The 25469-nt window shown below is 38.9% G+C and overlaps 1 protein-coding gene and 1 long non-coding RNA gene across 7 annotated transcripts in view; one reads left to right on the forward strand and one right to left on the reverse strand.

The window, feature by feature from the left end:
• The window catches only part of INO80C (INO80 complex subunit C), an 86991-nt gene that overhangs the window by 50644 nt on the left and 10878 nt on the right, over positions 1–25469 (forward strand). For 3 of the 5 annotated variants that reach the window (XM_034761372.1, XM_034761368.1, XM_034761369.1), the window contains 2 exons: positions 21358–21468; positions 25164–25275. In XM_034761372.1, the coding sequence (XP_034617263.1) occupies positions 21376–21468; positions 25164–25275 (205 nt within the window). In that variant the 5' untranslated portion in view covers positions 21358–21375. Of the gene's footprint in view, positions 1–20845; positions 20923–21357; positions 21469–25163; positions 25276–25469 lie in introns of all 5 variants that reach the window. The other 2 variants (XM_034761370.1, XM_034761371.1) reach the window with 1 other exon arrangement.
• Positions 8841–25469, reverse strand: part of LOC117872669 — a 59984-nt gene continuing 43355 nt past the window's right edge. Inside the window, exons 3-5 of one of the 2 annotated variants that reach the window (XR_004644559.1) lie at positions 15939–16033; positions 14071–14145; positions 8841–9030 (exon numbers count right to left, since the gene is read on the reverse strand). This is a non-coding gene — a long non-coding RNA (uncharacterized LOC117872669). Of the gene's footprint in view, positions 9031–13144; positions 14146–15938; positions 16034–25469 lie in introns of those variants that run through there. The other variant, XR_004644558.1, reaches the window with a different exon arrangement.

Consider the following 25469-nt stretch of genomic DNA (forward strand, 5'->3'; position numbering starts at 1 on the left):
CACCAAATTATAGTCAATAATACATACATTACACACTTATGTAAAAGTCTGCAAGATTGGGGCTCTAGATTGCAAGTTCTTAGGATAGGGAAGTGCCTTCTTATATCTTTTTAAAGCACTCAGCACACTTTTGCAAATTGTGTAATTATTGATCCACAGGACCTTGTGCTTGGCCCTTGTCACTGTAGATGTATTTCACATGTAATGCTTAGTCTGCACTTTCCCCCACATCTGTGGATCAGTCTCCATGAAGTTAAACAAAAACTGTTTTTGTGGTGCCCCACAAGACTTATTTTCCCTTTGCATGCTTTAGAGTAGTAGCTTCTACAGTGCTTGAACTGGGAAGAATGTTGGTATGGTTGAAATATAGATTTCAAACAAAAAAAGGGAGTAAGGAAAGCAGTGAGAGCAAATGAAGTTTTGTTTATAAAAATTTTTATCAACTTTGCCTGGTAAAATAATTGGTTAATGGGAAAGTAGATTTGTATGCTCTTGTGCAGTGGTTCTCAAACTTTTGTATTGGTGACCTCTTCTACGCAGCAAGTCTCTAAGTACGCCCCCCCCTTATAAATTAAAAACCTTTTTTTAATATTTAACACTATTATAAATGCTGGAGGTGAAGCAGGGTTTGGGGTGGAGGCTGACAGTTCGTGACCCCCTGAGGGGTCCCAACCCCCAGTTTGAGAACCCCTCCTCTTGTGCATCCTGGAAGAAGGACCAGGTTTCTTGCTACGTATCAGTGCAGCTCTTTACTGGACTTGGACTATGTTTACCCAACACATAACCTAGTGTATACATTGAGAACTTACCTTTAATTCATCTATGTCTCACAAACATGAACAACAAAATATTGTTCACTGTTTATGAAAGGTATTGGGTCATGTTTGTTTTGGAAGGCCACAGTACATAATGCTCTTCAGTCATGTCTGCAATAAGAGACACAGCCCCTTTGGAAATAATGCCTGTATTTACCAAATGCAGAATTAAAAATGAATTTACAGGAGAGCATGATTGCAGTTTGATTACATCACTTTTATTAGTCTTACACAATTATTCCTCCCATACTGTTGTTCCATTGAAAAATACTTCAATCTTGCTGGAGTTCAGTATTTTCAATATTGAGGATTAATGTGCATATGAAGTAGTGATGGAAATTAGTAGAAAACCGTTAATTTTATTATTGATTGATATAGCACCATTCATTTAGGGATTGTCTACAAGAGGATTTTTTTTGTTTTTGTTGCTGCTGCTGAAAGGATTCCCACTGTTGCTCCAGTTGTTTCAGCTCCATCAGAACCAATGGGAGCCCTAGTGTGCTCTGAGCAGCTAGTGTCTTTTTAAGCACAATGGCCTAGATACATAAAGGTACTTAGGTGTTGCAACACCTAACTTTTAGGCTTCTGGAAAATTACTGGGATTCACAAAGCCTGTGTTAGGTGTCTGGGCTTCATACAATGCCTGGGGACAGATAAGCACCTTGGAATGGGATCCACAAAAGCTAGTGTGCTAGGCATGGAGCAGCCTAAGCTAACATGCTAATTAGAGGGGGGTATCCTAAACCACATACTTTGGCACCTAAGTGTAGAGTGCAGGTAGGTGCCTAGTTCTGTTTGCAATCTGCAGCCAGGAACCCTCTCCTGGAGCTAGGCAGTTTAGGTGGCTGCCTAACTGCACACAAAACGACCTATCGGAGGAGATCTCCCTAACCTGAGAGATGATAGATCAATGTTCAAATCCCTCCTCATCAGGTAGAGCAGGGGATTTGAACTGGGGTCTCCCACATCTCAGGTGAGTACTCTAACCACTGGGCTAAAGGTTATAAGGGAGGGCCTCTTCCCTTCCTTGGCCATCTTGTGTGGAGTTAGGCAGCCTTTGAGTATGCCTAGTGGATTAGACCCTGCACATGATTTAGGTGGAGTTGTGCTGGGGATTAAGTGGGAGGTAAGCATCTGGACATCCAGAGTGAGGCAGCAGTGTACATGTCAGAAGCAGAAACATAGGTGACTAGGGAACTTTTACTGAAAAAGCTTAGGTGCTGAGTGAATTTAGTCACCTGCAGGGTTGGTTGGCCACTGAACAGGAGTTTTTTGGATCACAGTTACACCTAAAAATGGGACTTAGGCACTTAAGTCTGGGGGATAGACTTCTAAGTCTGTTGTACACAAAAGTATATGCTGCATTGTACAGCAGGATGTATTTGCTAATCAGAAAACAAAGAACAGAATGCCTGCCTTGAAGAGCTAACAAGCTAAAAGGCAAAATGTGACAGTGCAGGTAACTGAAGGATAGGGAAAACATCATCTGTAAGTTTGTCAGAAGACATTTGCAGATGATTGACAGAAGATGGAAAGTGCTATTTAAGTGCTAAATATTATCATATGGAAGGGTTGTGGTGTACTGTTAGTTGAGAGGCTGCTCCAGGCATAGTAACATACAATAAGGTGAGTTTTAAATAAATGCTTCGCTTTGAAAATGATACCACAGTTTGTCCTCTGCTTTGGATACATAGAAAACCCTTCATAAAATTTCATGGCAGAGCTTTCCTGCACTTTTTTCTCTATGCATCGGCATATGTAGTTTCTCTTTCTATTTTTAATGTTGTTGTAAGTCTTGATATAGTTTATTTTAATCTTCATTTTGCAAACTGTTTTCTCCAGTGTTTCACTGGCATTTAAGAATTGGTTACATAAATAACCTGATATGATTTTTGTCTCAAACAGTGAATGTAGTTCAGGGGTCGGCAACCTTTCAGAAGTGGGGTGCCGAGTCTTCATTTATTCACTTTGATTTAAGGTTTCATGTGCCAGTCATACATTTTAAAGTTTTTAAAGGTCTCTTTTTAGAAGTCTATAATATATAACTAAACGATAGTTGTAGGTAAAGTAAATAAGGTTTTTAAAATGTTTAAGAAGCTTCATTTAAAATTAAATTAAAATGCAGAGCCCCCCGGACCGGTGGCCAGGATCCGGGCAGTGTGAGTGCCACTGAAAATCAGCTCGCGTGCCGCCTTTGGCGCACATGCCATAGGTTGCCTACCCCTGATGTAGTTAATGGGAACCTCCTTGTTTTTATATAATTAATCATGTAATAAACACTTTATTTTATTTAATATGTCAAGTGCCTATAACAAAAGTAACTAAGAGTCGTACAATAGTATTAAAACATATACAAGTCAAAATGACAATATCATTCCCTTACTACAGGGTTGTCTCACCCAAACAATCAAACAAATAGATTAAACCCTAAGATAAACACAAAATATTGTTCATGTTAAAACATGACTGAACAAAGATGATCATGAAATTAGGTATCTGATAGACAGTCATATTTTCTAAACCTCAATATCAGGGCCTTTAAAAATACATATATATGAATTACAATTATGTACCAAGAGCCTGTTCCACTGTGACCACTTTCCCTCTGACTTCAATGGAACAGAATTGGACCCTAAACCATTTACCAAATATAATAATAAAAAAATGCTATTTTCTCAAAGCCATAAAAATATCCTCACTGTAAATAGGAAACTATCAAATACATTTTAATGTAATTTTGTTTTAAAAAAATTAATGTTCAAGCTAACTTTAATTCCCTGAAAAATAAGATTATAGAGGAAAAGTTGAACAATCCTTAACTACAGAAAGTAGTGAGTGCCACCATAGCTATCATGTTCTGGTTGAGTACCCCTTACAGCAGGGGCGGGCAAACTTTTTGGCCTGAGGGCCGCATCGGGTTTCGTAAATTGTATGGAGAGCCGGTTAGGGGAGGGGGTTGTGGCCCTGCCCCCACCTCCTATCCGCCTCCACGGGACTCCCGCCCCATCCAACCCCCCTGTTCCCCAACGGCCCCTCTGGGACCCCTACCCCATCCACACACCCTCACTCCCTGTCCCCTGACTGCCCCCGGATCCCCGCCGCCCCATCCAACTCCCCCCTCCTTCCTGACTTCCCCCCGGGACCCCTACTCCCATTCAACCCCCTGGTTCCTCCCCAACCACCATCCTCACCCCCGCCCTGACCACCACCCGGAACTTCCCTGCCCTCTATCCAACGCCCCTGCTCCCTGCCCCCTTATCGTGCTGCCTGGAGCACCAGTGGCTGGCGGCGCTACAGCCACGCCGCCCGGCTGGAGCCGGGCCATGCTGCCACCGCCACCACGCAGCACAGAGCACCGGATCAGGTCGGGTTCTGCAGCTGCGCTGCCCCAGGAGCTCAAAGCCCCGCTGCCCAGAGCATTGCATCAGCAGTGGAGCGAGTGAGCTGAGGCGGAAAGGGGAACAGCAGGAGAGGGGCCAGGGGCGAGCCTCCCGGGCCAGGAGCTCGGGGGCCAGGCAGGATGGTCCAGCAGGCCGAATGTGGCCCGCGGGCCGTAGTTTGCCCACCCCTGCCTTACAGCATGCGCTGCATTGTAATGAGTTCCCACTAGGCAACTAAAAATTAATCGCTCATTTAAATTAAATGAACTCAAAAAAAGTTAAGGTCTCCAAACTTATTCTAATTAGTGTAACATTGTCTTCTATAAGATTTGTTGTGGCAAAAATAACAGTTCTCCTCTATAGTTGGAAATTTAAAATAAAAAACAACAAAACATGTTTCTGAACAACCCATTGCCATGATAGTGATTAGGGAACCAGAAATAATACAATCACGTGAGTGTGTAAATAATTATGTAGTTGTTGATTTAAAAAAAACAAAACTGTCGTATCATTATGCTCTAGAGCCTAAACTTTCATTTTCTGCCCTGAAGGTTGCTAAGATAACTGTAAAAATGTGAATTTAATGTAACTGATGAACCAATGTCTATCTCAGGCCTGGTCTGTGCTAATAAGCTAGATCAACCCAGCTGTGTCACTCGGGTGTGAAAAATCCCGCCCCTGAACTACATAGTTAAGCTGACCCAAGTCCCTGTGTAGATAGCGCTAGGTCGACGGAAGAATTCTTCTGCTTACCTAGCTACCGTCTCTCGGAAAAGTGGATTATCTGTGCCAATGGAATAACTCTCCCGTCATTGCAGGCAGTTTCTACACTGAAGCGCTATAATGCTGTGCTGTGCCACTGTATTGTTTCAAATGTAGACAAGCCCTAAATCTGCAGGGAGCCTGAAGCAATACCTTTTGGAAGATATGAAGTGTCCCCATGGGATGTTAACTCAAATCTACTTAAGTCAATTTAAGTATCTATCTTGCTGGATGTAGTGGCAATATTGGGGATATTGGTTAGCTAGTTACTGCTATGAGCTGCTGGGATGAGGAATTCAATTTCCCTCTCTCAAATTCAATCACGTTCACATCTGACCATAAGAAAGGAAGTATGGAGGAGATGCATCACCTCATTAGTACCAAAAGCCTCAAGGACCTTTTGAAGTAAAGCCTAGGCTTTCACTGGGCTTTAACTCAACCAGTTTAGCACAAATTACCTTGTTTTAGCTAGAGTTTTAGACAATATTAGTTAGATTGAGCTAGCTAACATACTCTATCATCACATCTTTAAATCCTAGTCAAGGCAAGGCCCTGGAACGCCTTGCAAAGTTAGGTGTTGCAACAAAGCAGACAGCAAACAGCTAAATATTAAATATGAGTATTAAATACCAGAAAGTTCTTTTATTGCTTTCCCAAAGACTAGCTTTATTTCCAGGGGTCCAGAAATGAGAACCGGGACTGTTCTTAGATATTTGTTGATGTATAATCCATCCAATTTCTTAAAGAACCAGCATCCCTCCACATCCTTGGTGAAAGGAAGATTATGTTTATAACACACAATTAACAAACACTTATCAGTAATGTTTATAACAACATCTGGCCAAGATTATAATATACATGTTTTAATTCAGCTTTATAGAAGGAGAATAATTTTTAAAACTCGTCATTTTAAAAGGGAGACTATTAAGGCTGGGAGGTCTAAAAATGGATTTTGCTTGACATTTGTCACATATTGAAGGATTTAGAGTATCTGTAATCACAAAAGTATGTGTATTTCCAAATCAACCTATGCCAATCCCAGAGAAATGCTACCCTCACCCCCCCCCATGTGATTTGATTTGAGATTTAGAGTAAATACAGATGTGCTCCCACCCTTCTTTCTACATCATAGCACATGTGTATTGATTTTACTATGGATCTCAGTAAATTGGTGTCAGATTTTTCACCCTCTTTCTTCTCCCAGCATAAGGTTTAAAATAATTTACTTTAGCTAATGGGCATGCAACATCTTTTAAAAATCTATGCAGGATCTAGCAACTGCTGCACTTCATTTTATGATGTATAACAAAAATACAAGAGACTCAGAAAAGGACAAGGAGAATGATTGGATGTTTCTGTCAAAAGGAGAATACTACTGTACTAGGATTATTTGATTTTGAAAGAGAAGTGTAAGAGGAGATATGACAGTGATACAATATAGAAAATTTGATTCAAACACTTCACACATTAGCAAGATAGCTCACCTAAGATGTGACGCTCATAAAATTGGTCCTGTTAGAATCAAATTAGCTGTTTAAAATGGTTAAAGTAAACAAGACTCAATTAGGAATAACATGACTATTTATCTAGATACTGCAGCTTTATACATCTGAACTGCGCTTTTACACACTTCAGTACATGTTACAAGCTTGCACTAGATAGCATTTCAGTTTTTGCTTCAGAAAAGTGATAGATGTTATATAAACATGTTAATGTTGGGGTATGGAATTTAATAGAAAATTTAATTTTGTAGTTTAACAGGGTTTTGAACTTAATTGTTTTGTATTAAGAAGCAAGCAAAGCAGAGACTTGTCCATTGGGTATTCATTTTGTGATCACATTCCATGTATATTTACAGGTGCTAAATTATCTGCAGGAGTGGCTCTCTCTTTGTTCTCTGGAGATAGAGAATTATTGGACAATTATAAGGAAAAACTAATAATAAACTGAATATAAAGGACAGTGTTTTTAAAAAAACGGTGACAAAATTATAAGCTAATAACATCCTGGAGGTCAGTTAGTCACTCCCGTTTCTGTTGTCCCATAATTAAAAAGGAAACATTCTGTTAAATATAAATTTAGAACAGATAAAAATAAATAGTTTTTCTGAATACTGGATAAGTAAGCTGTGGCAGAAAGGTCCACGTATTCTATCATTTTAGAAAGACCAAATATTTGTAGTTACATTGCTATGAAAATTTTTACAAAGGCTTTCTGGCCTCATGCTTCAGGGCATAAACTGTCAGCTGCATTCAGGAAGAAATTTTCTCCCCACTTGCCTTAGTATTGTACAATGGATGGGAAACATTTTGTGGATCTTTTTAAATCTTCCTCTGAGACATTTTAGGCCAGAGACAGGATCCCAAACTAGCTGAATCATTGGTTTCTTTCAGTATGGCAAATCCTATGTATCTATGCCTTCATATTAATGGGGGGGAGGGCGGGGGGCGAGAGGAGAGACTGTTTGGTCTCTCATATGTGCATCATATTTCACCAATTTTCATCAGAGACAATATGCAGAGAATTCCCCAGGCTCCCACATGCACTCCTTCCTGATGCATGAACTATGTAAAAATCTGAGTTTTGTTTAAATGCCATCACTTAAAAAAATATCTGCAGTTCTGAGGGATAAATTTTTCAATGTGGGACAACTTCAACTTAGATAAATTTTGTAGATTTCCTGCCTTGATAATGATTGTCTACTTATGGCACTAACTATGGAGCCGTCAGGGTGCTAATCACATATCTCTGACACTACTGAGCAGTTGGGGAAACCGCTTACTCAAAGTTTCCCTGTCTTTGAGGAAGTGAAACCATGGGAAAAAGTTAACATAGTTTTGGAAGGTGGAGAAAGGACAGAAGAGGGACCAGGCCCTCAGATAGCTCTCTGGAAGTCCCTGCAGAGACTAGCACAGTAATTAATACACTGCATGGTAGTCATACAGTTTATATCATTGCTCATGCCCAACAGTAATATCCTCAGTTTTAAAACATGTTGGTTTCTAACAACATGTAACAGCTTCGATATGTATTACCATAGCTGGTTCTAACTGTAGTGAGTTGGATAGTGTCCTCACAGCACAATAAACTAAAAATTAACAAACTGGGATGGGATGAAAACAATTAGATGTCTAGACACTCAAAATGTTCGGGCCCCAAATTTAGCTCATCTCTTAACGTTAGAATTAGAAATGTTCTGAGTCTACCAAGGTGTGTCTTCAGTTGATAGTTCTGGACTGAATAAATGAAGATAAACTGTTAGTTTAGCTCTCAATTGTAAATTAATTACCCTCAGGTAAATTAAACATCCTGATGGGGAGTCTGGGTTGAAGTGGGAAGACAAAGTGATATACATTCCTGTCAAACTTCATTTGCTGCACCCACAATTGCATGCCCTTCTGTCCCTTTACCCATACTCCTGCTAGCCACTCTTTAAAAAGAAGGGCAGTGGTGAATTGATTTGCACTTGGTAGTGAGCCATGACCCAATTCTCCCCTCCTCCAGGTAAGTCTGGCCTGCGTGGATCCAGGTTACACAATGTCAAGTATGTACAATGTCCTTTATCACTGCATAACATAAGCTTTAGCCATAAGTTTAATAACTATGTATTCACAAAAGGAGTTGGCTGATTCACATTTCTGCCGTATCAAATCAATTTGGGATTTACCAGTTCTGTTGTTTTTAACTCAAAATTGTTCTCAATCCCCAATATAGGGTACTGTATTACATAAAAAAGAACAGAATTTGAAGTAGCCACTATTTTTATATAGTATACAACAGCTAGGAACTACAACATTTTTTAAAAGGTCCCGGTTTGGGGGCTGTCTAGCTCCATAGTCTTTATAGCTGTAAATGCTCTAATTCACAATCTGAGCATATCCTCTTTTTTTTTTTTTTTTTAATTGCCATGCTAAATATTTTATTGTGGGAGCTTTCCTACAAGATCCCATAAAACCTCTCACAAAATCCCTTGGTTTTCTCTCACCTGCACTCTTGAAACTGATACAAATACTTCACTAGTTCTGATGCAATGGAACAGCCAGTCTTTTCACAGCTATCTTTTATATTCTGTCCTGCAAAAGAGGCAATCATGATGCAAAACATATTCAAAAACCAGGACTGTCTAGCTGTGTTCAGGATATGTGGCAATTCTTCAAACTCAACCAAAAATATTGAGGTGCATTTTATTGCTATTCAAGCTTAACATCTTATTAAAGCAGCATATCCTGGAGATATTATCAGAAAACACATCTCAAAGTGGCATTTGATTGTATAAAGGAAGCAAAATAGTTCACAACATATGCTTGTGTGACTCTGTTCCCTTCTAAACTAGAATTTGCCTGGTGTCTATTTCTGTTCACTTAGCAACTTACTCATTATCCTGGAAAATTTAGGTCTCTTGAAGGTATTGCACCCACAGGTTTGCTGAGTACAGTCTCCATGCTACTCGGAGAAAAGAAGCCCAGATTAAGGCATACTTTCCTCTTTGGGTTTGTGAGTTTACAAGGTGAGGGAAGGGAGGTTACAATATTTGGTGAATGTACAAAAAGACTCTCCCTCCCAGTAACACGAGCTTTCTTTACATAATCTCTAGCCCTAAGATTAGAAAATATAAAAATGGATGTGTAGTTCCTTTTACTGTCCTCTTACAAGTATCTTTTGGGTATCTGGTGGGGTTATTCATCCCTGATGTGGTGCACCTTTGGCAAGCTCTTTTGAAGCTTGTGTTATTTGTCAGTCTGAAGAATTAGTATATGATGTGGAACTCAAGGGCAGCACTGTTTGTTTTTGTTTTTGTTTTTCTGTAAATTGCTTTAAGAATGAAATGCTTCATATGTCACAATTGATTTTGGGGTGGTGGGGAGGTGGAGAATGTTTTGGGCATCTTATGGGTGTTGCAGAGTTTGTTCCTGTGCAGGAATGATGGAATCTACTGCCTAGGGTACGTTTAAATTGCAAAAAATCCACCGCAGTATTGAGTCTCAGAGCCCAGATCAACTGACTCAGGCCCAAGCTACAGGGCTAAAAATAGCTTGGGCTAGAGCCACCCCCCTCACTGGGTTTCAGAACCTGGACTCCAGCCTGAGCGGGAACATCTACACTGATATTTTTAGCCTCATAGCACAAGCCCATGTCAGTTGATCCAGGCTCGGAGACTCATTGCCGTTTGGGTTTTTTTGTTTGTTTGTGGGCTTTTTTGCAATGTAGACATAAACTAAATTACCCTAGGACAGGGGTGGGTAAACTTTTTGGCCTGAGGGCCACATCAGGTTTCCAAAATTGTATGGAGGGCCAGTTAGCGGAGGTTGTGCCTCCCCCAACAGCCAGGCGTGGCCCGGCCCCGCCCCCATCCGACCCCTCCTGCTTCTTGCCCCCGACAGATGCCCCATCGAACCCCCCTGTCCCCTGACAACCCCCAGAACCCCTGCCCCTGACTGCCCCCTGCCGCCCCATCCAACCCCCCCTCTCATTCCTGACTGTCCCTCTCCCCCCGGACCCCTGTCCCCATTCAACCCCCCTGTTCCCTGCCCTCTGACCACCCCGACCCCTATCCACACTCCTGACCACCACACCGAACTCCCCTGCCCTTTATCCAACCCCGCCCTGCTCCCTGCCCCCTTACCGCGCTGCCTAGAGCACCGGTGGCTGGCGGCGCTATAGCCACGCCACCTGGCTGGAGCCAGCCACACCACAGCGCAGCACAGAGCACGGGTCAGGCCAGGCTCTGCAGCTGCGCTGCCCCAGGAGCTTGCAGCCCCACCGCCCAGAGCATAGTACTAGCAGGGGAGGGGCTGGGGACGAGCCTCCTGGGGCAGGAGCTATGGGGCCGGGCAGGAGGGTCCCACGGGCCGTAGTTTGCCCACCTCTGCCCTAGGATATAATGCTAAAACTCCACTGAGTCATGCTGGCAGGGGGTACAGTTAGCTCCCAACAGGACAGGAAAGGGGTGGGAGTGTCTGTCTTGCTAGAGTGAAAAGGGAGCTAGGACAGAAGGAAAGCCTAAAAAACAGGTAAGGTAGGAGAGGGCCTGTGGGTCATGTTGTTTTATTGTAATTGAATTACTAGGTAAGCTAAAATCATGGAAGCGGTTAAGTTTGGAAACTAGCTCAAGGTCCATGGGTTCATGTGCTCTCATAGGAATTTGGTAAGACGTATATAGCAGTTACTAGTGGAGACTAATTGGTTGCTGATTTCAGGAAGGGTATAATCAAGAGAACTGGTTGAAAAAATTAACAACTCTTTTTCTATCAAAAATATGATTTAGTTGAAACACAAATGTTTTGGGGAAAGAATCTCAGTTTTGACCCAACATTTGTTGGGAAGGTTTCTTGGGTCCAAGAGGAAAGCTGGGGAGAGAGAGAGAGAGAATGAGCACCATCGGAGAATATCCAAATAGTTAGGTGATTAGGACTCTCTACCTAATTTGGAGCAGGGACTCCCACATTCCAGGTAAGTGCCCTAGTCCCATGGCTATTAGTTACTTTGAGGTGGCTTGCTCTCTTGATGAAAAATTTCAACAGGTCTCATTTTCATTCTGCATTGGAACTAACCAATGTCAAAATCTCAGATTTTCATGACATTGATTTTTTTTGTTTTCTACCCAGTCCTAATAATCAATACTCTTCTGCTTTCTCTTTCCTTATCTCTCTACTGCTATCTTACAGAAAGCTTTTTAGTGGGCAGATGGACTATGATATTAGAGTTAGTGTTCTCTCTCTTCTCTTTCCTGGGTTGCAATCCATTATTTGATATCCCCTCTGAGAAATGTTACGACATTGAGGGCACATCAACAATTTGTGATCCTCCTTTTCTTCCTGTACCTTGTTTCCTTAAAAGAACTGCAGTATGTAAAATGATAGATTTCAACAGTTTTATTATGGAATTTAGCCTCTAAGTCCTTGATTAGACTAGAATAGTGAAATGTGGTTTTTTTTGTTCACAGAAACATAGTCAGATATATTTAGTCCTAATTTATTAATTGAATAATTTTTAATCACTAAGATGACTCCTTATGCTTTTATTTTTTAAATGTAACAATTCAGGAGAAATTATATCTTCTTCAAAGAACCCTAACGATTCTCTGTCTACTGGGCTCAGTCTTACTCCTGGTAATGTATGTCGTAACATATACTTTACTTTTTTCTTCTACGTGTCCCAAGTTTTTTAACTGCAGAGCTTCTTTAGTATGCTATTCAGCTCCTGCATTTGCCTCTGAGTTACAATCTTCGTAATAAAGAAAACTGTCAAATGTTATAAACAAGAAATACTCCCAACTCACCAAATGAAATCTAAAAGTGAGAGATCTTTTGCAGTCATTTAAGCTGAAGGGAGGTTTGTGGCAAATGCAAATTGAATCAAGCTTTCCTGGGATTGTGGGAAGCTATCCACAGTTGCTTCCCAATTACATTTTATTAAGGCTTTTCCCTCCTAGAAAATGGTGTTTTCTTAAAATATCTGTAAGTTATAAGAACTTCGTTCAGCAAAGTGCTTGAAAGTTTTTAAATGGAAAAATACATTTGACATCTGAAATCTATTGAGAAGAAACCAAAGCTTTTATTAAAGCTTGTCAGTCTGTTTCTGTGTTTGAAAGTTTAATAATTAAAAAAAAAAAAAGAGTAAATTCAAGGGTTTTTTTTGTTTTGTTTTTTAAATAAGCTGTACCAGTGAAAAAGGATTTTTTGTGTCATGAAATTTATGGCTCTTTTTCCTTTAGGTTTTGAGAGATTGAGGACTAGAAATGTAATTAAAATCTTATTCTCTCTTTGGCTGCATTTTTAATTTTAAATTCAAACCCTTATGCAGTTTAATAGAGCTTTGCTTTAGGGCATTTTATACCTCCATCTAAGTGACTAAAGTAATTAGTATTTTATACATGTTGGTCAAGTATTTTGTGACTGAAAGCACAAGTGTAGGTGAATGTTAGTGATTTGAAGCTCAGTCAGTGATGGGACACTAAATGAGTATGTTGCCCTTTAATCAAGAGCACTTGGAGTCTATGGTATTCAGATGCTCTACAGAGAATATAGAAAAGCTATCCATCACTTTGTGACAGTTCAATCTTTTAGTGGATGAGTAAAATTTTAGTCAGTCTTTCTCAGGCAGATGGAATATGAAATGTTTCAAGCCATTTCAAAACAGAAAAGTTTGAAGGAATACGGTACAGATAGTTTTCTCTACAGTGTGTAACCTTTTTTCACTTTATTTATATTGCAATTTAATATATTCAGGCATCAGCAATGAAAGATATGTTAAGCTTTTTTCCTTCATAAATGAAGCATCCACTTCAATAGACTATTATTGGAATACTATAGTTAAGGGGGGAAGTGGGAGGGACAATTACCTCTCCATAGCTAAGGCAGCGGTCAGCTTCCAATATAAAGCCTATTTTAGCCTCCCGGTAACTTTGGCTTGGAAAAATGGTTTGGCTTGAATATTGCCATATTTCTCTGAAGGCAAAGGAGATTGTTTATAGAAAGTCTGGAGGAAATTGGTCAAACTGCTTTTCAGTTATAGGTCACTTAGAAAAGAAAACTAATCGGATTTGTCTCCTTAATAACCCTTCATCTTTCCTTTCTAACTCATGCATTGGCTGTATTTGAAGCAAATAGCTTGTAATTAAGCAAGAGTATTATTTTTTGTTGTGAGTTTTTGGGGCACAGTTCTACTCCCAATGAAATTTTTGCCTTTAATGTCAGTCAATGGGAGTATGATCAGGCAGTGTGAGCCTTGATTCTCCATCTTATTTACGCTGAGGTGGCAACAGTGAAACATCATTAACTTAAATGGATTTACTCCTAATTTATACTGTATGCATGAGCATATTGCTCATACTACTGGCTGGTTGCAGTTTATAAGAATATTGTTCGGCCATGTACTTAGTACCCATTGCCAGCCTCTACCCACTGCCATGTACTTAGTACCCACTGCTGCCCTCTACTTCAGAGGTGGCTACATTTATGAGGTTCTTTATTAATTTAGTACACTTCTAACCCGATATACCGCGACCCGATCTAACACAAATTCGGATAAACTTGCTGTATAAATGCAGTATTTTCTCCTGGTATGTTAACAGTCTCAAGCCGAGATCTCTGGTTCTCAGTTCTTTTCCTCACCCAAAATAAGCACATGAAATCCTTTGATCCTCTTGAAAGGAGAGTGCTCTTAAAAAGCCAATGTATGCCAGAAGTCTGAAAAAGAAAAGATTGGGGGGAATTGCATCAGGTTTCCTTTTCCAATAGGGAGGAAGGAGAAGTGTTTTCTGCTGAACGCAAGAACCAGTAACATTCAACCAGATGGGGAAGACTTATTCTGTCTGTGCATTATTATTTATTATTTGTATTACTGTAGTACCTAAGAGCCCTAGTAATGGACCAGGACCCCATGCTACTGAATAAATCTTTAGAGTTCTCCCCTTTTCTGTCACAAAAATGAATAGCTGGTGTTAATCTTGACTCTCAGGAGGGAGTGCTTCTATCCCATCCTGATGCTGTTACTGAGACTTCAGTGCATTTGTTTTGTGGAATCAACTATTCTAAATTTTCCTACCACGAACATTGCAAAGCTATCATTTTATCTAAGAATAAAGCCCATCTAATTGTGACAAACTCGCCTCCACATCCTCTCCAGTGACATATAGTGCTAATTTTCCTCTTTTGGAGTATTGATGCTCAACTTTTCAGTATCTGAAGTCACTTCACCACTCAGAGTTAAAGGAATTAAATATTCAGAAAGCAAAAAAATCTGTAGCAAGCTTGTTATAAAGTGAGAGCTAATATATTAAAACAGCTTAATAAATGTTACAGTATGATTAGTATTAGTTGGTATTCAGGGAAATATCCGACATTCAAAGTCTATTCCCTGTTTTGAAAAGTCCGCTGCTATCGTTGTTGCTACCACCCAGTGACATTCTTTGGTGGTGTATTTCAATGTGCATTTTTCAGTTACCTTAATTTGCTACCAGTGAAAATACAGATTTAACCCATCCCTCAGTTTTTAATTACCATGTTGCTCCCTGGCCAGTTGCTATATCATTATATTGTAATCAGGATGTCACAGGATGTTATGCAATCCTGTAAAGAATGTGACAAGTTGAGTATCACAGCTTTGAAGTGTAACCTATACCCTAAAGATGCTATAGATAATCAAATGGCTCACAGGAAGTGGACAATATCGAGTCAAGAATTGCTGAAAACAAGAAAATCCATGAACTTCAGAATTCCAATGCAGAATTTCCTGATTGAAAGAGAAGTATTGGGAGTTAGCTATCTAAAAACTACTGTACTAACCAAAGAGACAAAGTGGGTGAGATAATATCTTTTATTGGACCAGCTTCTGTTGATGAGAGAGACAAGCTTTTGAGCCATAGGGTGGCTTATCTCTCTTGCCAACAGAAGTTGGTCCAATAAAAGATATTACCTCATCCGCCTTGTCTCTCTAATATCCTGGGACTGACACGGCTTCAGCTATACCGCATAATAATAACCAAAGACAGATTATCAACCCTTCATTATACAAAGGTCAGAGACAAGTCTGCCCTCTGCAGGCCCAATCGTGCTCACTGAAGTCGGTGGCAATTTTGCCATTGATTTCTAGGGCCTGATCCAGCATCAAAGCTTCTTTACTGTTCACACTGGTTGTCTACATGAGGCAAAACCATAATACTCAAAGTATTACACAATAAAAACTATTATGAAAACAAAAATACTGTATAGAAGATTTTTATTTATAACTGAAGTACTCAACATAAGATCTATGGTAAAAATTGGCTAAAAATAATGTTTATAGTATTTTTTTCTTCATAAACAGTTCCCATCTTTCTTTCTTTCTTATAGAGTTTGATATTAGGTCAAAGTTTCACAAACAAAACTTTGATTTGATTTGGAATTTTTATCCTCAAGTACTCCCATTTGGAATTGCAGTTTTTGAGGTACTGTTTGGAACAGCCAGCAGAAGGGGGCATAAGATCAGATAAATTATCTACAATAGTGTATACATGCTGTTTCTTTCCAATCCATATCACCAATTTCCTTGTGTCAGCAATAGGATGCCAGCATTGTATGGGTGTGATAGCTGTTGCTGTAAAAAAACAAAAAAAACAACAACAAAAAACACCTTTAAATATTTTTTTCACAAAATACTACAATAATGTTGAAACCAAATTATAAAATACAAACTAAATGTAGTCCAAATGGATTGGGAAATGACATCGTCAGCATAAATCAGTTATTCCAATATGGAATTTTCATCCCCTTTTTAAATGATAGAGAATAATGTAGTTTCACTGAAGAAATACTTAAAATGCAGACAAGCAATTTCACAGCAAACTAATTAGACTTGGAACTCAGTCCCCCCTCCCCCCGAAGAAAAACCCACATTGCTGATTCCACCTCAAAACAGCCAAAACAAAGAGTTCTGCTTCCATGTTCTACAAGTTTCTGCTGTCCTCTCCCAAAATTAAACCAGATGGATGAAGAAATCTTTGGGGATGAGATGTGAAATATAATACATCAGAGGCAGGGAATCTGGAACAAAATATGTAGAAAATGAATAAATCTATCAAAACCTAGGACTGAAACTAATGTGCAAGTAGGCAGCTTTCCCAGCCTGCTCTACCAGTACAATCCAGATGTTATCTAGAGTCCAAACTAGACTCATTCCTGGGGTTTGGCTCTATTAACAAAGAAACCAACATTAAGGTAGCAAAACTCAGCTCAGATCTGCTCCCCAGACTTGTCTGCTTCTGTGGCCCATTTGTTGGGAGTGCTCTGCCTATGCCAGAGGCCCTCTTCGTCCAGACTCTTACCTCTCCTTTATCCAAGACGGGTAGTTATTCATCTCCCTCACTGGGCAGCAGTCCATCCCTATTCATCAAAGCACTCAAACCATAATTAAGTCCCACCAAATAGGGATGGATTTAAGCATGTGCTTAAATGCTCTGCTGAACTGGGGCCCAAGTCAGAAAAACCTACCTAATCCTTTCCCAGCAGGATCAACATCTGCTAATGTTAGGTTGTTTCAGGCAAACACTGTCAGCCTATTACAATATTATTTTTTATTATATTTATGACAAAGTACTTGCTATTTTTAGGTTATTATAGTCCAAATGCTGGGTGAATAGTGAAGTAAACTGGGGAGAAGGTGTGAATTTAGCCACTGGGTGATAAAGGGTTAGCAGCACACATTGAGCAGGATATCTCTCTTTGAGATATACACTTCCTCATCGTGCTGATGGAAAACCTGGCCATCTAATAAAACAGACTGAAAGGAGCTTTATGAGAACCAAGCCCACTCTTAATTCTGGTTTTACTAACATTAGAAAGTGAGCAATTAATTTCTTTACTGCCCCAAACAGAGCTACACCACTGAGAGACTTGTTTCACAAATGTTAGAATGGGAGAGGATCCCTTTACTGAGCACTAATTATCCTTTGAGGTCTTTCAGGTTCTTAGCAGTTGTTTGTTCTTGTTTATCATTATCTTATTCAATATCAAGTTGCATAGGTATTATAATAGAAAAACAGGATCATATTAGTTAAAATTAATGTGAATGTTTATTTCGCCTCTTGAAACTTAAAAAAATAGTCTGAAACAATAAGTGATGTTTGATTTAAATCACTGACATTTTGAAGCACATTTTGAAACAATTTTTAGAATTGTGGAAAATATTTGACATCGTAATTAAAATGCTGAGGATTTTAAGTCAGAATTTATACTGAAAAGGGAGCTGAAAGGCTTTCTAGTTAGAGGAACTCAGGTGATAGTAGTGTAGACAATTTTTCTAAGAACATAACCTATTCTGGAAACGGTGTTTCAATGAAACTCCTGTACGTTCTTCCAGAAAGACAAGAATGTTACATTAAATACCCCTCTTCCATCCCAATACTGCTGTAAGTTAAAGTTTTAATACAAGCAATGATGACTGTTCATTGTATGAGATTGTCATGTCTTGCAAGAATGTTTTCATCTCACAGTTACCAGGACTTTAGGTTTTGATCATCATTCTCAGTCTAGCTTGCTATAGCATTGGTTAGTCTGATACTAAGAACCTGTAATTTCTTAAGGGTTTGATCCTGCAAACGTGCTGGGTGTAGTATTTGCAACTGTGAGTGAAAATCCCATTTATGTCAACCACTAGACCCAATAGTGTTTGTAATATTGGGCCCAATTCCCTGATTCTGCAATTGAATTCAAGCAGGTGAACTCCTATGTTCATGTAGAGAGCCCCACTGAATCCAATGGGGTTCTCCCCAGATCTGGTTGCAGAATCAGGGCTTATGTTTGTAATAATACCCTCTTTCCTCCATCTGATGTCCTCTGAATATTTTTAATCGCTTTGACTTTAAATATTGGACCAGTGCTTATTATGTTTAGATTATATTATTCAAAATGACTTCGTTTCGGTTTCCTTTGATTTTTTTTTTAAACATAGTTAAATGCTCAAAATTGAAAGCGTTTCACTTGACCTAAAACAATTTTTTTTGAGATTTTTCAGATATGCCAGCAAACTGAAACATCAATTATTTATGCAGCTCTAACTATAATCCACTAACAAAAACATACAAAATTGAAAGAAAACAGGAGTTTGTTAAAAGAGTGCTGACTCCTTCAGTTAAAGACTTTGCAGTGACACAAAATGACAGATAAAAGATGCTGTTGCAGGATATTATTTATTCATCAAAAATCATTTTGTATCTTCAGTCCCAGCTTTCTGTAGAAAAACTCTAGAGTAATGCTTGCTCCTTAAACCTGAAATATTAGCTTCTAAAATTATGTGCTGAGAGTATAAATACTTGTAAGAATATGGCATAGTTTTTGGCCAAGGTAAGAAAGAGAGATTGAGACCTAGCAACTCACTAGCATTACCAATTAAGGACTGAGAGGAGCGGGACTCATTCTCTTAACTGCTCCATAAAAGCTTGTGCTTTTCTCTTCTGTTTCTGGATTAATTCCTCTCCAATGACATAGTCCTAGTCTATTAGTGCAGTGGTTCTCAAAGCCGGTCTGCTGCTTGTTCAGGGAAAGCCCCTGGCAGGCCGGGCCAGTTTGTTTATCTGCCGTGTCCGCAGGTTCGGCTGATCAGGGCTCCTACTGGCTGCGGTTTGCCGCTCCAGGCCAACGGGAGCTGCGGGAAGCGGCATGGGCCCGGGGATGTGCTGGCCGCCCTTCCTGCAGCCCCCATTGGCCTGCAGCGGTGAACCACGGCCAGTGGGAGCCACGATCGGATGAACCTGCGGACGCAGCAGGTAAACAAACCAGCCCGGCCCACCAAGGGATTTCCCTGAACAAACGGCGGACCGGCTTTGAGAACCACTGTATTAGTAGTTCGACTTGCACTGTCCTTAGTGGGGGAAGAACTGGGTTTAGGCCATGGACTTTAATGGCAATAGGATTGACATTGTAATGGTAATATTTCCAGTTGTACAGGTTCATCAACTGAGACCTTGTGTAATTCTGAAAAATAAAATGTCATAACTTTTGAATTTTTAATTTCATTAAAATATTTGACAGAATATTTAATTTTAGTGTTACTTGTTGAATGCATTTTTACTCAACATGCTCAGATTTTTCTTTCATGAATCTGTTTGATTAGTTAAATAGACTAAAGACGTAAGTTCCTAACTCTTAAAAACTTACATTGGGTCTGTGTCATATTACAGCTGTGGAAAATATAGACATTCGAACAATCAGTAATAAAGATATTACAGTCCTTTGATTTATGTTGTTGTAGACGAATTCTGAAAATATCATGGATTGACTGAGTAACCAACAAAAAAGCACGGGACATGATTGGAACTCAGCAAACAATAGTCAGAAATCTTAAGAATTATTTGATTTGCACGGCATATTTTAAGAGGTTCAGCCGGCAATGCGTGTTTATGGGCAGTGGAAGGGCAAGTTGATGGCAGAAAAACATAAGGCAAAGAAAGATCTTGGACGAATGATGTGGTATCCTGGGTGGATAAAAGGGATTATTCATTCACAAAGAGATTAGCAGATCATTGTACAGAATGGGCTACCATGGTTGCAAACCTCCAGGAAAGGAGATGCCACATAAGAAGCAGGGAAAGAAAAAAAAAATCCATCCTTGACAGTGAGTGCTATATTTTCCCAAATAAGTGTGCCACTTGCAGAGTTAGGTCCTAAGCTTGTAATTGCTTATGCATATGGTTGTCTAAGCATGCAACTAAGTCCTTCGTAATTACATGCATAAAGATTTGCTGGATCACAGCCTGAGATATATACATATATATTCTCATTTTCTAGGTGCATTTGTGTAATTCACTAACATTAATGAGCCTTGCATACCATCTAAAAGAACATGTATCGACATGGAATGTCTTGCAATGTATGTCTTCTATGGAAAGAGTTTTTATAGTCTGAGCACAATCAGCCTATGGGCAAGATATGGAAATACTTGTCAGCCTGTTCTATAAGTGCTGTTAGCTTTTTACCTAGTCCTTTTGGTCTTCAAGAAAGAAGAGTTAGGGAGTAAAATGCTGGGACCATTAAAGCTAGTAGCAAATTCCCACTGATTTCAATACGGCCAGAATTTCACCTAGGAATTTTTGTGTATTTATTATTTGCTATATTTCTGTCACTTGTGATACAGACTGAATAGAAACTTAACAAGGCACTGTCAAGATTTAAAAAAAAAAATAGCTATGTATCAGCCTTGTAAAATTATCACAAAAAGTGGCTAGCCTAGACACAGATTTCCTTGTTCTTATAATCATGACTTAAAAAAAAAAAAAAAAAGAAAAGAACATGCCCATCCCCTTTCTTCCCCTGCTCCCCCAAAACTAAATCCATATCCAGTGGGCATGTGGAATTTTGCAAGGCTCATATATTTTTGAACTGATGCAATGGTCTTTAATTAGTTTTTTCTCAGTCCTTACTTAGATATGATTCCCACTGACGTCAGAAATAGAGGAAAAGTTTATTTAGAACCTCTGGAATAAGCCCAGTGTAAGTTCTGAAGTTCTTTCCTGTGTTGATATTGACACTTTATTAATACCAAACATTCTGAAACAAATATTATGTATTTTTGTCCATTTATGTGCTCATGTACTCTCTTTCAGTTTATTCAGGTTGTTTTCAGTGACATTAAAACAAAACTGATGGCATTTCTATTTAGTAGACTTTGGTAACCCCTCTCCCCTCTGCCTTTCTCCCAATTTTAATCTTTTTAGCTACCAGATTTTAAGTATTGGTCCTTATTTGCCTGACAGTGTCCCCTTTAATGCTACACCTACTAATGGCAGGTAACATTTTCAAAGTTTAAAAAAGGCTTACTTCACAAGAAATGGATTAAAAAGTTAATGTTCACAAAGAAAACTGTTCACTTTCTTTTAAATATATTCAGATTAACAAATAAGCAATGAGAGTGTGTTTGTTCTGCAGAGTGTAGGTGCAGAGACCATGAATGAGAATAAATTTATGACTGTGGATCCCAATACCGGGCCAGTGGAAGCCACCATCAAACCATTGCCATTTAAGGATCCAAACTTCATTGTAAGTATTTTAACAATTAGAAATTCTCAAACTTTAAATGAAATAGTAACTAAGATACTATATTACTACATTGCTAATATTCCTACTAACAAAGTAAGATTAGGAGCCACATCAAGGGTCCATATCATACCATCAATTTTAAAGAAATTCAGCTTCAAAATCCATGCCAGGATATGGCCGAAGTGTGCATTAAATTACAGAACATGAAAATGACACTAGTCCAGAGGCAACACTTCTTATATGTTATATGTTATAGCAACCAAGGTTAGAAATGAACAATTAATTTATACCATTGTAAATCTGGGACTCCAGTCCGTTCAAGTGCATGAGGCATTTGTTCCTAAGCCCAGTCAGGTTGCAAAATAATGGGACTAAACATCAATCATGTCGTTAGTGATTGCCATTATGCTCCCCCTCAGTAATTTCATTTCCAACATAATGTTAGCGGCCATTCTCTCAATTATTAGAGCTAGAAACAAATACTACTCTCTAAAATCTTGGCATTCCAGCTTTCAAGTGGTGGAAACTCTAGCAATTTGTGAAGTACAGGCTGCTAAAATAACATCAGAATTAAATTGTGGATAGAGGCATAGCAAGATGATAATAGCTAATAATGTGATTGTGGGAGGGTTTTTGTTTGTTTTGTTTTAATATCTGCTATCTTGCTACTTGCTGGGGCTCAGACCCCGTTGGCAGACTCTACCAAATGTTCTTTGGACCAGTAACCTTTTCAGAGTGCTAGTCCTAAGCCATTGCTCAAAAAGAAAGATTTGATCCTTTTAATTTAATTCTGTATGAATCAGATGCAACCATCCTACAGAATAATGCCTTAGTACTCAGGCTTTGTGTAGTTTGCTAAGCAGGGGTTTGACAGGGGTATGAAATTTGCCCCAGAGTCTCAGGCTCTGCATTTAGACCACTACAGCCTTCGCTCCTCTGAACTCTCCTCTAAGCACCAGCCTCTTTGGATTGCATGGTTTATGCAGAAGCCTCTCACGTGCCCAGAGCCTCTCCACATAGCTTGAGTACAGGATTTGGGTAATGCAGATTCATTGTGCTGGCCCTCCAGGTCTCAGGTGAATTTCACCACATCTGAATTGAAACTGCTGATATCCACAGGCATGAAATCTGTGGTATGTACAGAATCTAGTACCACTGTTGCAGAATTAGTTGTAAAATTGTACTGAAAACTACCACAGAATTGTCTCACACACACAAAACTACCACAGAATTGTCTCTCACACACAAATTAATCAGAGGGAAATTCTAGGAGCTTATTCTGAACCCACATCTCCATGAGTTGCGATTAACAATTCTGCTGACCTTGAAAATAATTTTATCTTAATTTAATCTCATTGTGAAGAAAATAAAGTCAAATAACTTAGCTTTTAAAAGTATGCCAAAAACTGAGAAACTTTTAGTTCACTGTACAAGAGAGAATTTTTTATTGCAAATTTAAAAATAAAAAGCAGGAAGGAAGAAGTTGCCCATTAATTGTTAATCCCAAAATATCTGGATTTAAGTCCTGATGCTGCAAGGTGCTGTGCACCTTCTGGCAACTGAATGGATCAAAGGGTTGATAATGGGATCTAGAGCCTTCCTCCCATAAGTCACCAGCTCACATGCAGCTGAGTTAATTTGCACTTGAGAGTTGTTGCCATTTGATTGCTATCATGTAAGATGAAACTCACTCCAGGTCCTAGCAGACATAAGTTCATATCAGTTTAGTTGTTGGCAGTCTCCGCAGGAAGATCCAGGATAGAGAGTACTTTTCTGTATCACTCATTCAAACTCCTAGAGGTGATCCCTCCAGAACAAATTGGAGGCACATTCATAGAACAGTACAGAGAGCCTTGTACTATCTTTGCCACTACTGTACCTTTCCTGTCAATAAAGCTATCAGCCCAATACCTTTTACAAGAAATACACAAGTGCATTAGGCCCAAATCCTGCGTTTGGGTCTCATGGGTAGGTCTAGGAAGAAAACCCTGTCAATTTCTAAGGCACCCCATACAGGTGTAAGGATCCATCTGCATATATACACAGGCAGGATCAGGGCCTTCTCAAGCACATAGCACTGAAATTTGTGCTGATCTTGCTTATGTAAATCCAATTTGTAGCACTTTCCGGCTATTTAAGTAAAGTATGATCAGTAAGTATCGTTGTTACACCACCCATCCCCGTTGGTATTTTTAAACATTTGGAAATGCTGTTAGTCCCATTCTCAATCCCTCGATCTGTTCAGATGCCAGAAGGTGCAGAGCACCTTGCAACATCAGGCCTTAAATCCAGATATTTAAATCTTGCTTTAGTGAATTTAAAAGCAAAATATACCATGGGAAAAAAAAAAGATAGCATTCTGTTTTTTCTTCCTTTTATTAAAGCAAAAATAAACATATTCTTCACAGTGTAATAATTAGTGTATTTCCAGTTTGGTCGAGTCTTGCCACAGGCTTTAGATCACATCATAAGTGCCAGCAATAGGCCAAATAGATAACTTTAAATGTGATGAGGTAGGGGAAAAATCCATGTAATGAATCTGAATTACAAATGTGTTGGGATGGAAATGGTTGTGGTATCTGTCAATAGTCTCTCTCTTTCAGTGCTATCTAGGTTACCATGGTGTTACTCATATAACTAACTGTTCCATCCACTTTCCATTTTGGATAGTCATTGCCCCAAAAAAAAAAGTTCATGAGCATCCTCCCTGAATACAGTATCTTAAGTCAGCTCTATGGAAAAATCTTTTAACAGAGAATCCTATTCATCTACTTTACCATTCCCATCTCCTCCCATTCTCAAGCACTTTACACGCCAATTTATAAAATACAGCCAAAATGTGTTTGCAGAACTTTGTGAGAGTTTTGATAAGGCTGATGTGGTAGGTAGTAATTATTAACAGAGATAACACTTCAAAAAAGAACATTTTCTTATAGCTAGAAGTAAAATTGAGACGCTAAGTCCTTTCATCATTTAGAAGTAGTACAGTATGTTGTATATCTTCTTCCTCTTGAGGGACATAAATAAATTACTCCATAGCAATCACATTTGATAACTGAAATTACTGTTATAATAACTATAGCAAGGCTTCCTTTAGTATAGCTTTCAAAATGCAAAATAATCTTTCCAGTACAACATTCTATTACTCTTTTTCTATTCTGCTGTCTTCTTTCATTTGAAAGAAAAATAAGATTTCCACCAGGCTTCTTATAGCATTGATTACATTTTACAGGATCAGTTGTATTTTTGCACAATCACTTTTCACTTACTGGAAATACAGCTGCACCTGTAATTTTGTATATGCCATGCAAAAGAGAATTTAGACATGTAATCACAATTTAGATGCAACCCCATAGTAAACAGTTTTAATATGATGGGAAATGCATTGAAGTGCTGAATCCTGTAATCTCAGACTAACCCTAACCAGACTGATTTTCTATTTCCATGTAAAAAGCAGATTTTAATTTCCTTTGGTTAATCCCAAACATAGTAGTTTTGACACAGTTCAAAAAAAAAATCTGTTTTTCTTGCAACTGAAATTAAAGTGTACAGTGTGTTAGACTATTGATTAAATAAGTGAGCGTGATAAATGGTTCATGACAAGATGAGGCATATCGCAAAGGCTATGAAATAAAAATGTCATATTTTGAAATAGTCATCTTTATTTTTTCTTAAACACTATGTTTTAATTCTAGCATTCTGGCATTGGTGGAGCAGCAGCTGGCAAGAAGAACAGAACTTGGAAGAACCTAAAACAAATTCTTGCTTCTGAAAGGGCATTGCCATGGCAACTCAATGATCCTAGTTGTAAGCTGCTTAGATGCTTTGCATGTATTTATAAATAATAAAATCCACACAAATTACTTTCTTTTAAAATGAACCTAAATTTTATCTATGCATACAGTATTCTGATTGAATAAATTCCAGTGATATATTTAAGAACAGCCTGACCCCACAACCAAATGGAGAGGAACATGGAACAAGTGTAATTGGGAATGGTG

This window comes from Trachemys scripta, chromosome 2, assembly GCF_013100865.1.
Source record: "Trachemys scripta elegans isolate TJP31775 chromosome 2, CAS_Tse_1.0, whole genome shotgun sequence".
Lineage (NCBI taxonomy): Eukaryota > Metazoa > Chordata > Testudines > Emydidae > Trachemys > Trachemys scripta.